Source organism: Dromiciops gliroides, chromosome X, assembly GCF_019393635.1.
Source record: "Dromiciops gliroides isolate mDroGli1 chromosome X, mDroGli1.pri, whole genome shotgun sequence".
In the NCBI taxonomy this organism is placed as follows: domain Eukaryota; kingdom Metazoa; phylum Chordata; class Mammalia; order Microbiotheria; family Microbiotheriidae; genus Dromiciops; species Dromiciops gliroides.
The window spans coordinates 80,384,582-80,399,576 of NC_057867.1; the positions used below are offsets into that span (position 1 = coordinate 80,384,582).

General features: G+C 47.9%; 1 protein-coding gene across 1 annotated transcript; it reads left to right on the forward strand.

The window, feature by feature from the left end:
* Nucleotides 1–1,486: 1,486 nt before the first annotated feature.
* UBL4A (ubiquitin like 4A) lies at nucleotides 1,487–8,977 on the forward strand. Its single transcript, XM_043974128.1, has 4 exons — nucleotides 1,487–1,658; nucleotides 1,953–2,058; nucleotides 4,838–5,046; nucleotides 6,226–8,977. Exons 1-4 carry the CDS (start codon nucleotides 1,611–1,613, stop codon nucleotides 6,334–6,336), a joined length of 474 nt encoding a protein of 157 aa, XP_043830063.1. The 5' UTR covers nucleotides 1,487–1,610; the 3' UTR covers nucleotides 6,337–8,977.
* The last annotated feature ends 6,018 nt before the right edge of the window (nucleotides 8,978–14,995 follow it).

Genomic DNA, 14,995 nt, shown 5'->3' on the forward strand with positions numbered 1-14,995 from the left:
ACTACCTGAAAATGGAAAGTTCCTTTTGGGGGTAGGGAAAGATTTCTGAGAGTAAGGAGGATTTTTATTTTTTTTATTTTTTTGAATGATGGTCCTGACCTCTGGAGTTATCTGTCTCCTAGCTCTGGTCAGGTCAGCTACACCTAAGTGACTTTCCTGCTATAGAATTTTATCTCCCCTGACTTCTTAGGTGTGTCTGTCCCGATATCTAGTTGGTCAATCTAAACTTTAATAGCCCCTTGGTTCCTCCATATGTCTGTCTTGTTATCTCGGCATCTTTGATTTTGCTTCTCACAGGGAAAACTTTTTTCAACTTATCCTAAGCCCCATGTCATTAAATTAATATGCCCTTGTAAGCACCTTTAGTGTTAAACGCTACTTTTGTGAGTGTAGGAAATAAATAGCTGTCCTACACCTGACTTATATGGTACATGGACTATCTACTCTCCCCTTTAGGGAGATCTTAAATATGAATGAGATGTCCAAATCTGTATCTCCAAATCAAACTTCCCCCATTTTTGACTGCTTGTTGACTATCTCCACCTGGATGTCCCACTAGCATCTTAAGTTCTCATTCTGCATCTCCGTCCCCCCCCTCCCCATTCTGTACCTGACTTAACTTTCCCATATAATCTGCCTTTTGGACCTGCCCATAGAGGACAATGATTCAGTAGCCTTGGGAAAGAGCAGCTGCCAACTGGCTCACAGTTTACCCAGCATTCCTCAAGTTCTTGTGCTCTTGCATATGACTTTGAGGAATAAAGAGTGACCCAGCTGGTCAGCAGGTAGCTCCCTACCCCCAAGGCTCCAGAGTCAGTTATCTTCCCAAAGCTCAGGTCCCAGCACGTGACAAGCCCCTCCCCCTGTGGCCTCCGGGACCGAATGCACAAACCCGTTTGGTGTTTTAATCCCTTTACAACAAAACCCCTCCAGCGTTTCCAGGCCAGTCCTCCCCCCAGGGACTGCTCCCCCTCTCCACCTCTGCCTCCCGGCTCCTCTGGCACCTCTCAAGCCCCAGCTAACACCCCACTTTCTTCAGGAAGCCCTTCCCGTCCTCTCTTCATCCCAGTGCCTTCTCTCGGAGATGATCGGCAATTTCTCCGGCCCGCAGCCTGTTTGCACAGCTGTCTGCCTGGTGTCTCTCCCGTTAGACCCAGAGCTCGCTGAGCGATCGAGGCTCCCCCCGCCCCCCGCCACCCCGCCGCCCCGCCGCCCCGCCGCCACGGGTTCCGGCCTCTCTCCTAGGGTCTCAGCCCCATTCCCCTTCTCGCCTCGTGGTTTCTCCCTAGAGGCCGGGCCGCCACTAGGAAGGGGACTGGGCCTTCGGCCCAGGCCGCAGCTCCCGGCCCTGTCTGGGAGTGCGTGGAGGCGCCGAACGCACCCTCCAAGCCTGAAGAGGGCGCTCACAGTCTCTCCGCAGCTGCCCCCTCCCTCAGTTTCACATCCGGTCCGCCCCAGCCCTGGCCCCGCCTCCCCGGCTCCCAGCAGCCTCGTGGGCCAGCCCCCCTCTCGCGCACTGTTGGTTCCGGCCGGGCCTGAAGTTGAAGCGGCGGACGGGGAGGTGCAGTCCAAGTCCGCTGGGAGCTCTTAAAGGCGCCGCTCCCGCCGCAATGCAGCTGACCGTGAAGGCACTCCAAGGCCGGGAATGTAGCCTCCAGGTACTCCCACCGCGTTCCGAGAACGTTGACCCCCCCCCCTCACTTCCCCCCCCCCCCGCTTCTAAGGGGGGGGGGGGTCGGGTGGCACGCTCCCTGGGGCTGGGGCTATTGGCTGGCCCAAGCGGCCGAGGGCTGGGCGGGCCGAGGGCGGGGCCGGGAGCCGGGGCGGGGCGGCCCCCTCCCCCCTCAGAGGAGCGGGTCGGGGGGCGGGGCGATCGGGGACCAGCAGCTTCCTCAAGCACCGCCTCCCTGCTCGCCGGCCCCGCCTCGTCCCGCCCCCCGCCCCGCCCCCAGGTGCCCGAGGACGAGCGAGTCTCCACCCTGAAGCACCTGGTGTCTGAGAAATTGAACGTCCCGGTGGTCCAGCAGCGGCTGTTGTTCAAGGGCAAGGCTTTGGCAGGTACCGGCCTCTCTCGGCCCCCGAGCCTCTTTGAGGCAATCGAGAAAGGGGGAGGGGAAGGAAGGAGAGGGGGCTGCCCTGGCCTCGCTCCAGCCTCCAGCCCGGGGTGCTTAGCTTCCTGTGGGGAAACATTGATTAAGTGACTACTGTGTGCTTTAAGCTCTGGGAATACAAAAAAAAGAGCCCCTGGCCTTGAGGGATCACATTGTCATGGGGGAGACGACGGCCCAACAGGATCAAGGACAAATTGAAGATAGTCTCAGAGGGAAGGAAGGCACTAGCTGGGGGGGAGGGGGGGAAGGGGGGGTTTAGCTGAAACTTCAGAGACGAGGAGGGACCAGCCTGAGAAAATGCCCAGAGCAGAAGGCTAACTGTCTTGTTCCAGGAATAGCAAGGAGGCCAGCCAGTGTTACTGGATCGAAAAGTACTTGGGGGGGCAGCTAGGTGGCACAGTGGATAAAGCACTGGCCCTGGATTCAGGAGTACCTGAGTTCAAATCCGGCCTCAGACACTTGACACTTACTAGATGTGTGACCCTGGGCTAGTCACTTAACCCCCATTGCCTGGTCAAAAAAGAGTAAAAAAAAAAAAAAAAAGAAAAGTACTTGGGAAGGGGGTGTGAGGTGTAAGAAGACTGGAAAGGTAGATGTTCTAAAGGGCCTTGATCACCAAACAGGATTTTATATGTGATCGTAGAGGTGATAAGGGGAAGGGATGACACAGTCAGAGCTGCACTTTAGGAAAATCACTTTAGTGGCTGGATGGAGGATGGATCAGAGTGGAGAGAGATGTTAGGCAAGCAGACCAGTCAGCAGGCTATTTACTGTAGTCCAGGTTTGAGGTGAGGAGGGGCTACTCCAGGATGAGGGCAGTGGCAGAGAAGGGGGTATATTCAAGAGATGCTGCAGAGGTGACATCACAGGCCTTGGCTACAGCTTGGATATAGGATGTGGGACATTGTAAGGGTTCCAGGATGACTCCTAGGTTGTAGGCCTGACAAGGGAGGAAAAGGGGAAGGTTTAGGGGGAAAGATAATTAATTCTGTTTTGGACATATTGGGTTTAAGTTGTCTACTGCTCATCCAGTTTAGATGTCTAACAGGCAGCTGGAGATTCAGAATTTAAGATTAAGGCTGAATAAGTTAATTTGTGAATCATCAGCATTGAGATGATGATTGAGTCTGTGGAAATTCATGAGATCACCAAGTGCAATAGTAATAGAGGGAGAAGAGACCTAGAAGGAGACCTAGGACAGAACTCCGAGGGACACTCACAGTTACCAGACATATCTTCGGTGAAGATCCATCAAAGGAGACAGAGAAAGAGTAGTCAGGTAGGAAGAGAACCAGGAGAGAGAGTGGTGTCCCAAAAACCTAGACAGAAGGGACTGTCGAGGTAGAGAGAGTGATCAGTAGTATTAAAGGCAGCAGAGAGTTGGAGGAGAATAAGGATTGAGAAAAGGCCATTGGATTTGGCAACCTGGAGATCATTGGTAACTTTGAAGAAAGAAGTTTTAGTAGAACAGTAAGGGTAGAAGCCAAACTGTAGGGGGTTAGGAAGAGAGTGAGAGAACAGAAAGTAGAAGCACCCAGTGTTGACTTTTTGTGGAGTTTAGCTACAAAGAGGAGTTACAGGATGATGGCTAGAGGAGATGGTTGAATCAAGTGACGGTTTGAGGGGCACATGTTTGTAGGCAGTGGGGAATGAGCTAATAGATAAGGAGAGATTGATGATAAATGGGGTCAATTTGTTGGAGTAGACAGGATGGAGAAAGTGGCAGAAGGTACCTGAATGATAAGAGATGAGGAAAAGAAGGAAAGAGGCAGCTATCAGAGAATGGCCTAACACTAGTTACAGATGGGATGAAAAGGTTTGGAAGAGCCAACATGCACAGTGGGTGAGTTGATAAGTGACGTATAGTAGGATTGCTAAGCAGCAGTGAGGGCCCAGTGTAACAAAATTTATTGTGTTTAGCAATCTTGTTAAGCTTATGAATCCCTCCTTAGGATAATGTTTTTAAATGCATAAAATAAAATACATAGGATTATTACAAAGGCAATAAGAGTTATCGAAATATTTTTAAAAGCAAGTTCCCAGACTCCAGGTTAAAAACCTGCTCTAGAGGGCAGCTAGATGGTGCAGTGGATAAAGCACTGGCCTTAGATTCAGGAGAACCTGAGTTCAAATCCGGTCTCAGACATTTGACACTAGCTGTGTGACCCTGGGCAAGTCACTTAACCCTCGTTGTCCCACCAAAAGAAAAAGAAAAGAAAAACCTACTCTAGGTCCTGGAACAGCTAGAATGCTAACTCCTTAGAGGCAAAGCCCTTTTGTAGATGTCCCTAGCACTGACAGTGCCTGACATATAGAGGTGAACCTAGTGTTTGTTTGATTGATGCATCAGAAACTGAAAACATGACCATGGGATTGAGCCACAATGGGAGAGATTCACATAATGTCAATGACTTCTTTCTACTGATCCTCAGTACTAGGATCTTTGACTTTCACAAATACCCTGATGTGTATGTACTCCCTGGGATGGTTAAGGAGCTCTGTGGAATTGATTGAGTGCCTCAATTGGACCTAGAGGCCAAGCTGGCCCTGAGAGGTCAGGGTATTAGGGTAGCACACGGGTAGTAACCTGTTCAACACTGAGGAAGTATATAAAGGTAACCCAGTGCCTATGGTGGGAGGGCTCAAGTTGGTTCTTTTGGTAAGAGACACAGGAGCCAAACATCACCTTCTCTTCCTCTTCCTCCTCCTCCTCCTCCTCCTCCCAGATGAGCTTCGACTTTCAGACTATAGCATTGGGCCAAACTCCAAGATCAACCTAGTGATCAAGCTTCCTGATGAGGGAACTGCTCGACATCTGTCCTCAAAGCCTCAGGCCCAGCCTCAACCACTCCCCACCTGGTTGCTGGTCTCTCAGATCTTGGCCCGACACTTCAGCACAGCTGATACCAGGAGAGTCCTTGAACAGCTGCAAAAGGTGAGATCTAGAGCTATGAGGGCCCTGTATCTCCTTAGCGTACACTAGTGCTTGCATACTACAACTGAAGTATTCAGCTAACTGGACGTCCAACCCTTAGTATCATGAGATCAAAAAGGCAGGGCAGGGCAGGGGGCAACTAGGTGGCACAGTGGATAGAGCACCAGCCCTGGAGTCAGGAGGACCTGAGTTCAAATCCAGCCTCAGACACTTAATACTTACTAGCTTTGTGACCCTAGGCAAGCCACTTAACCCCAATTGCCTCACAAAAAAAATTAAAAAGGCAGGACAGGAAGGAACCTTAGGTGTCTCATCTCTACAGAAGAGGATCTGGTGGTCCAAAGAGGACTTTGAACATGAGTCTTCTGACTCCAAACCGTTCACCAGCATTTGTTTTCTCTCCCTGCCACCTTTGCCCTCTCAATTGGGGAAAAAAAGGCAAACAGAACCCTTGAAACAACTGAGCCTTGTATAGAACCACCAAATCCCACACTGGCCATGTCCACAAACACAGCCTTCATTGAATGTTTGGGTTCTGTCTCTCCTCTCTCAGGGGATGTAAAGTAGGCTTCCTTGTGGGGCCTCTGGGATCCTGGTGGCTCATTATATCAATCAGAGGAGTGTAGTCTTTCAGGGTTGATCATTGTTACAGTGTTGCTGTTACTGTGCACAATGTTCGGGTTCTGCTCACTTCACTGTGCATCAGTTCATATAGGTCTTCCCAGGTTTCTTTGAAACCATCCCCCTAGTCATTTCTTAGAGTACAATAGTATTTCATCACAATTACATATCACAAGGGGGCAACTGGGTGGTGCAGTGGATAAAGCACTGGCCTTGGATTCAGGAGGACCTGAGTTCAAATCCAGCCTTGGACACTTGACACGCAAGTTGTGTGACCCTGGGCAAGTCACTTGACCCTCATTGCCCTGCCAAAAAAAAACAAACAAACAACCCACCATTACATATCACACCTTATTCAACCATTTCCCAGTTGGTAGGCACCCCTTTAATCTCCAGGTCTCCTTACAAAAACAGTTGCTATAAATATTTTTGGCTATATGGGTCCTTTCCCTCTCTCTTTGATCTCTTTGGCTATCCCACCTTCATTCCCAGTCCTTTGACCTGAGGTCAAGACCATGTCTTTTCTCCCTTCCCTTCCTGCCGTCCTACTCCTCACAGGACTATGATCGAAGTCTACGCCTCCTGAGCTTGGATGATATTGAACGTCTGGCTACCCGTATGCTCAACTGTACTGTGACTGAGCCTGTGGAAGTTGGCTTTCTGGACTAACTACCCCCATGCCTCCTCCCTGGAAAACAAAACAACACTAGGGATGGGTGGGGTAGTGGGGGTTGGTTTTCATCCCGAAAGCTGACCCTCTGTCCCTGCTCCCTCCATCCACCCCCAGTGGGTGTGGAAGGAAGGAAGACTGAGGGGAGTGGTGTTAGGCAAGGGGGTTGGTTTTTGTGGTGCAGAGTGGGATGGTGGTCAGGGACTGGCTACCGTGACACCTTCCCCTCCCCAGTTTTTTCCCTGGGATATGACTCCTAACCTTATGCTCTCACCATCAGACTCTGCATTGCAGACTTCATTGGCTCCTTGCCCCCAGCGCTGCTTCCCTTTGAGCACAGAATCATGGACTTTTTTCTCCAAGTGTATAACCCTGTTCCCAAGATGAACAAAAGCCAGCTCAGAAAGGGTGGCCTTACAGAGGATCAGAAAGCCTTAGGGGAAGGGAAGCCTTCCTTCCTCCAGCATGGTGATTATGAGAGGGCGCGGCCTCAGGGCTTGGGGCCAATCATGTACCTAGTTAGCCATCCCCTCTCCTTGTCTAAAGGTGGGGCCCTTCCTATATAGCTCTTCTCGCTGCTGCTCCCACTCCTGTACCAAAGGGGTCAGAGTTTGGGTGATGGGGCTGTTGTGAAGCTCAGGGTTACTCATTGCCATCATGAGGCCTCACCTGGTAGGTGGTCCTCAGCAGCTACCTGCCTCTAGTCCTATGAGGCAACAGTGGTGAGCACTTAGTTCCTCCTGCTCCTCCAAGTGAGGGGAGGTGGGGGTGAAGGAGGCCCCCCCAGGGCCCTCTCCTACTAGGGAGTGAGAGCCTAGCTTTTCAAACTTTGGCTTCCAGTTAATTCAATTAAATCTTTATCATGCACCTCTACTCCAAGCTTTTGGGTTTTTGTTCTCTGTGATTTCTTAGATGTAGCTTAACATCTTCCCACCCCTTTGATGGTCCCTCCACATGGTCCATGAATTGTCACCTACAGTAGGAGATGCCCGAGCCTTCAGTGATCTCCAGTCACCCTGATTCGCCTCTATTCATGCAAAACTCACGGTAGGGCCTGAGGAGAGCCATAATAGCAACTAGCCTGTAGCACCTGAAGGTGTGCAAAGCGCTTTAGAAAGCAGATCTCATTGGATCCTCACAACGACCTTAGGATAGGTGCTTTAAAGACGAGGAAACTGAGGCAGACAGAAGTTCAGTGACTTGCCCAGGATCATACTGGTAGCTGAGACTCTGGTACACATATGCAAAATCAGAGACCATTAGGGCCCTAATGGAGGTGATAGTAAGAGGCAACTGAGAAAGACTTAAATGGCCACAATGATAGAAAATGGGAGGTCCTGTGCTCACAGTTTTCAGTCCAATTTGGGGGAAGGAGAAAGATGATACTGGGGAATGGAAGAAAGAAAGGGAGAGGCCTGCCCCAGATCCCTGAGGCCTTGTGGGATGGGGCAGAGGGAAGGGGAGCATTTGGCTTGGCCTAACCCTTGGATCCTGGAAAGGAGCAGGGATGTGGCCGTTGTTCCTGTCCCCTCAGCCCCAAAGCAGTCTTCCATCTGTGTCCCAGGCAGCCCGGCCTAGTCCAGTTCTCCATCCTCATTAGGCTTCGATTCCACTGTGGGCTCCCCAAAGCAGGTCTTCTATGACTTGTATCCCACAGCTAGCCCCGACTGAAGGACATTGGGGTGAAGCTGGGGCCCAGGTATTATATGCCTACAGACTGTGTGTGCAGCTCCCCAGTGGCAGCAGAGAAGGCCCACTGCTCAGCTTGCCCCACTGGATCCCCTATGTCACAGGGCTGGCCCTGGCGACTTGGCAAATGCTGGCCTTGTGTGTGAGTGTTCTGGGATTGGGAGGGAGATGGGCCACGTGCCCGAGGGGTCATCCATCCATGCCTGTCTACTGGGCCTCTTGAATTCACCCTTCAGCCACTGGAGAGCAAATGGAGCCTGAGTCTCTATCACCACCCTCAGCTGGCTTCTGCTTCTTAGAGTGTTTAGGGTTCCCATGCCCTGCTGAACTCATTCCTGTGTTGTTGACCACTTCCATTGCTTAACCTCCTGCACCCTCCTGCTCCCCTTCCTCCAAGACTGAACTGGAATGAAGTATCAAAAGCCAGGATCTGTGCACAACCTCTGACACAGCAATAGTTCTATACACCCAACATAGAAGAAGAAAAAAATACGTATATATAGAGAGAAATCTTCAGCTCTTTTTGTGGTGGCAAAGAATTGGAAACTGTCCATTAATTGGGGGATGATTGAACAAATTAGAAATAATGATGGGAATGGTTTTAGGGAAGCCTGCGAAGACGTATATGAATTGATAGAGTGAAGTGAGCAGAATCAGGATAACATTGTATACAGTAACAAATATTGGCAGGATGATCCACGATGAAAGACTTAGCTACTCTGATCAATACAATGATCCCCCACAACTCTAAAGGACCCATGATGAAAAATGTTGCTCACCTCCAGACAGAACTGATGGACTCAGAGGGCAAATCGAAGCATTTTTTCCATTCTCCCTTCCCCCCCCTCTCTTTTTCTGTCTCCTTTCTATCTCTGATGTGAGATTTTGTTTTGCATGACTAAACATATTTGTAATGGTTTTGTTTTTCTTGTGTTCTCAGTGGATGGGGGAAGAAAGCAATTTAGAATGAAAATAAAATTGAATTTTAAAAACTCAAACAATAGTCTGGACCACCTCCTCAAACCATAGCCTGTGAATTCCACTTTTCTACCTCAATCAGCAAACTGGATCATGCAGCGAATGGGGGGGGGGGGATGGGGATCCTGAGCATCCCCTATAGAGTGGGTGGCAAGAAAGACAGAGGGAAAACTGGCCCTTCTGATCTGAAGTGGGGAGATGCGGGTGGAGAATTCCTATACTTCGGGAGTGATGGGAAAGACTGTCAGATAAAAGCAACAAAAAAGGATATAGTGTTCTTCAAAACCCCCAAGGGGGAGAGTATGAGAGAAGATGGTCAACAGAAGTGAGGACTGAGCTTGGGGATTAGCATAGAGGGCATTGAAGAAAAGCAGTTGTAATACAAGGTTGTGGGCAGAGACCACTCTAGCAAGGGGTTAAAGAGTAGTGATACCAAATGACTTAATCTGGAAATGTTTTTCATGATTGCACACATATCACATCAGATTGCTTACTGTATCAGACGGGAGAGAGGATGGAGGGAAGGATAGAATTTGGAACTCAAAAAAAAGTTACAAATTTTCGCATGTCATTGGAGGGAAACAATATTTTTCAAAAATAAGACTGGTGAGAAACTAGGTGAGCTAGTGACTAAGAATTTTAGAGGGCAGGGGAGAAAATGTCTGGGTTTTGACAGGGGAAACTACTTCAAAGGAAGGGCATGAGCAAGGTTGTGTTGGTGAATGAGAAAGAGCCCGTCAGACCCAGAGGACATGGCACAGGGAAAGAGCATCTATTTTGAAGGGAAAGGACCTGGGGTTAGGGCAAATTCTGCTATTTACTACCTGTGTGTGACCTTAAGCAAACCATTTCCTTTCCTTTGGCCTTTTTCCTCAACTATAAAACGAATGGGGTGGACTAGACAGCATCCAAGGTCTGTTCTAGCCCGCAATCTATGAAGCTAAGGCTGGGGAAGATCAATTAAATAAAAAACAGCTAGGTGGCGCAGTGGATATAGTGCCAGGCCTGGAGTCAGGAAGACTCATCTTCCTAAGTTCAAATTTGGCCTCACTTACTAGCTGTGTGACCCTGGGCAAGTCACTTAACTTTTTTTTGCCTCGGTTTTCTCATCTATAAAACAACTGGAGATTGGAATGGCAAACCACTCCAGTATCTTTATCAAGAAAACCCCCTGGGGCAGCTAGGTGGCACAGTGGATGGAGCACTGGCCCTGGAGTCAGGAGGACCTGAGTTCAAATCCGGCCTCAGACACTTGACACTTAACTAGCTGTGTGACCCTGGGCAAGTCACTTAACCCCAATTGCCTCACCAAAAAAAGAAAAGAAAACCCCCAATGGGGTCATAAAGAATCAGACATGACTGAAAAATGACCAAACAACAAAGATGTATTTCAGAACTTTGTAGCTGGCCAAGGCTGTGCTCTGTTGATACCAGGGAAAGTCTCTAAGCATCATGATGAGGTTTGGGCCTAAGGGCATATAGAATGAACTAGATGGATAGCTGGGGATGGGGTAATGGTGGGGAGGGGACACACAGAGTCCCAAAGTCCCAAACATTGGGCCTTTGAACTCAGTTCTCTGACTAAATCCAGTGTTCATTCCACTGTGCCAAAAAAAATCCCCTCCACCTTGGCAGGAGCTTTGGACCTCCCTTCATGTCTTAATCCTAGGAGGCTACAGATTGGAACATTCCTCCTAACTCCTAAGGCCACCTCAATATCTCCCACCCAAAATGTGGCTGAACCAGTTCCAGTCTGGAAAGCTATTTCAGGTGTGAGCAATTCCTTTTACAACTGAAAACCCCTCACAGTGTACATATATCCTCAAGGGCATTTTGGCCTGTGCAAGAGAGATAGGGGCCAGGAAGCCATTCTTCTAATATGAGTTAGAAGGGAGCCATGAGAAATTTTGCAGTTTTTTATGTAAAGGGCTCTGAACAGCACCAGCATCTTACATTGTCAGTACCGGCCTGTAGTCCAGCAAGAAGCCTCTGCTTGGACATGACTTCCATTTTACATCATACCCTTTCACTCAATACTGGGGGCAGGGAAGATTAGCCTGTTCCCCTATGGCAGGACTTCTTAAACTTTTTCCACTCTTGACTCCTTTTCACCTGAGAATTTTTTACTCACCCCTGGGTATCTAGGTATATAAAATAGGTATCTATCACCTTTTACTGGTGCCAAATTTTCTGACCCCACATTCAGTTATGAGACCTACAGTTTAAAAGGCTTTGTCTTATTGGATAGCTCTGATTTGGTTGGTTGGTTTATTATTTAGTCTCCTTTCTAATGATCCTGGCTCTGCAGTTCCTTCAAGTGATGTTTCTTCTATAGCATGATTTCAAATCCCTTCATCCCTCTCGGGATCACCATGATGGTGTTGCTGATCCCAATGATCTGAGCAGTTCAGAGGAAGGGCTGCCAGACAATCACCTCTTTGGAATGTGACCTTTGGCCCACTGATGGGTACTGTTAAGGGCTAAAATTCTAGCTAGTCTGTCTAAAATATCTAATGAGTGGTCGCCAATAAATTATAAGCTTTAGCAAGAGTTAGACTTTTAAGCATTTATTAAGGAGAATAAGAATTTGGTAAAGAGAGAGAAAAGCCTAGATTCCTATCTTTTAAAGGGAGAGGGCATTTCTAGCTCCCCTCTCCACCAGCGTCCTCAGGAAAGAGTGAGACTGAGCTGCCAGTCTCTTCCTTCCTCCTCCCACTAGCCTACGTCACTTCCTGATGCCAAAGAAAAGACTCCTGGTCTTGCCCTCAAAGACCTTCACTTCATGGGCTGAACTCTTCTACAGTAAGTCTCCAGCAGGTGACGTCATTCCAATCGTTACAGTACAAAAGCCATCCCTCACATTTATAGGGCAGCTTCCAGTGAGCTCAACTAGATTTGACTTCCATCTTTGAGAATCAGAGATTGTTAAAGGTGCAAAGGACTTGAGAGAGTCAAACACAGCTTGACCTTGAGGTCATTATGAGTATTCTTGGAAGCACTGCAGCCAAGGTCCAAGTCATTTTGCCCTTGACTCATGGGCACATGTCACAATCCTGTAACTAGTCATAAAGAACACACGATGCCAGGCAAGGTGAACTGTTCTTAGGCCTCAGCCAAGAGGTTCTATTTGTCATACTGTCCCAAGGTTCACTTTCTTAGAAATTGTGTGTTCTGCACTCATGGCCTTAGAAGGTGAGTACCTGGCTGCCCAGAAGTCATGTGTAGTCTCCACAATAATATCAGTCATCTCTCAAGCACCCTAATCTCTCACTTCTTCAACCTGCCCAGACAGGTGACCTTGCCATTATCTACAAATGCTTCACTTCCATGTTCAAGAACTCTAGAATTCCCTTCTCTGATCACAATCTGTTGTAATGACTCATTTTCCTTTGCCTCATAACCCCAACCCTGTGCTTCTCCCACCCTCCCCCCTTTGCCCCTCAGTTCTTTCCCAGGCCTTCACCCCTGCACTAACTGGCTGAATTCTCCCTTCCCCATCTCGACCCCTCACTGCACCAGCCTCTTCCCATGAGGCCTCTGGCCCCTTATCACAGCACCGGTCTTGCTCTGCCAAGCCCTGCATCACTTCTACTGTCAGCTGCCTTCACGCCTGCTCGTGCTACTGAAAGAAGCAGGAGAAAGTCACAAGACAGTTCTGACTGGCTCCATTACAGATGTATATGAAACAATCTCAACTGGGCCCCTGCTGCAGCAAAGCAATCCTTTCATATCTCCCTAATTAACTCACTGTCCCACTCACCACAGTGGTTTTTCCAAACCTTTTCATCCTGACTCTCCCTGTACCCACCCCATTAAATAAACTCCAGTCTCACAAATTCTAATTGGATGGAAGGCTTGGGAATGACTTGATATGTTCTGATGATCTGAAATGATGCAAAGTGAAGTGAGCAGAACCAGGAAGATGATTTATACCAGGGCTTCTTATACTTTTCCCACTGTCCACCCCTTTTCACCAGAGGAATTTTTATGCAACCCCAGGCATATAGGTATATAAAATAGGTATACATAACCTTTTACTGTTGCCAAATTTTTTGCCACCCCCACATTCAGTTACTCGACCCACAGTTTAAGAAGCTTTGGTTTATACAAAATAACAATATTGTAAAGACTAAGTAGGGCAGCTAGGTGGCCCCATAGTGGGTAGAGTACAGGGCTTGGAGTCAGGAAAACTCATCTACCAGAGTTCATATCTGGTCTCACTCAGACCCTTACTAGCTTTGTGACCTTGGGCAAGTCACTTTGCCCTGTTTGCCTCAGTTTCCTCATCTATAAAATGAGGAGGAGAAGGAAATGGCAAAGCACTCTGGTATCTTTGCCAAGAAAACCCCCAATGGGGTCACAAAGAGTCAGACACGACTGAAACAGTTAAACAACAAAGACTAAGTAACTCTGATCAAGATGATGAGCAAGCACAATTGCAAAAGACTCATGATGAAACATGCTGCCCATCTCCAGATATAGAGAAGCAGTGGCCTCAGAGGACAGACTGAAGCATATTTTCCTTTCTTCTTTTTTTTTGGACATGGCTAATATAGTCATTTGCTTTTTGAATGACACTCCATATTTATATTGAATTTTGTTTTTCTTGCCTTCTCAATGGGTGGGGTGAGGGGGTAGAGAATTCAGACTGAGAATAAAATTGAATTTTTAAAAAGTCAGTAACCTCAAAAATATTAATTCAAAAAAGACATCCTACCTCCAGACTCCAGGAATTTTCCCTGGCTTCCCCTCTTGTTCACCTCCAGAGTTCCTTCAAGGCCTAGCCAAAATCCAGCCTTCTATAGGAAACATTTCCACACCCTCTCATTCTAGATCCTTCCCTCTGCTGAGTATCTCCAATTTACACCATCTAGATTGTGTTTGTACATTGTTGCCTCGATTAGACTGGGGCTTCTTAAACTTTTTCTACTCCTGACTCCTTTTCATCCAAGAAATTTTTACATGATCCTGGGTATATAGGCATATAAAGTAGTTATACATAACCTTTTACTGCTGCCAAATTTTTCAACCCCCACATTCAGTTACTCGACTCTGTATGGGGTCCTAGCACACCATTTAGCTTTGTATTAGACCGAGCTCCTTGGGGACTGGGACTGTCTTGCCTTTTTGTTAATCCCTAGAGCCTGGCACACAGTAGGCACTTAATGTTTATTGACTATCTGCTCTTTGCAATGTCTTGCTGGGCCTGTTGACAATCATTTGCTGCCTCCCTCTCATTGCAGAAAGCACTGAGCTCAAGTGCTCTTTTTATCAGTTCTTTCTATGGGAGTGGATAGTAAGCTTCATCATTAGTCCCTTGGGATTGTCTTGGATCATTGTATTGCTGAGAGTAGTTAAGTCATTCACAATTGCTTATAGAGCTATAATGCTGTCACTATGCACAATGTCCTCCCAGTTCTGCTCACTTCACTATACATCAGTTCATGAATCTTTCCAAGTTTTTCTGGGATCATCCTGTTTGTCATTTCCTATAGCACAATACCATTCCACCACAATCATATATCACAGCTTCTTCAGTCATTCCTCAATTGATGGACATTCCCTTGATTCCCAATTCTTAGACAAAGCATTGAGCTCTGAAGCTGCTTGTTTAATTTCCTTGATCGTGTCTTACTGGTAGAACAATCTGAGGCCTAGTGGCTGAGGTGGTTCCATCTGCAAATGCAAGTAGAGTCTTACATTTGAAAGCTGTACCCAAACCACTTCCCAGACTGCAGGGTAGAAGCAGATGGTCCACTTCTGGCTGGTGTTTGGTGTGGTCCGCAATGTGGGCTGCCTGGCCACCACTGGATTGGGGTGGGAGGTCTCTTCAGGCTACATTCAGCACTGAAATGGGTCATTACTAGTGGTCTGGCCTCAACAGGAACCTCCCCTGCAACAAGGAGGGGGCCCCAGTGGCAATAAAACAGGCTTTCAACAGGACAGTACTTTATTACTAAAAAAAAAAAAATACTCAGGGTAGATCCCACC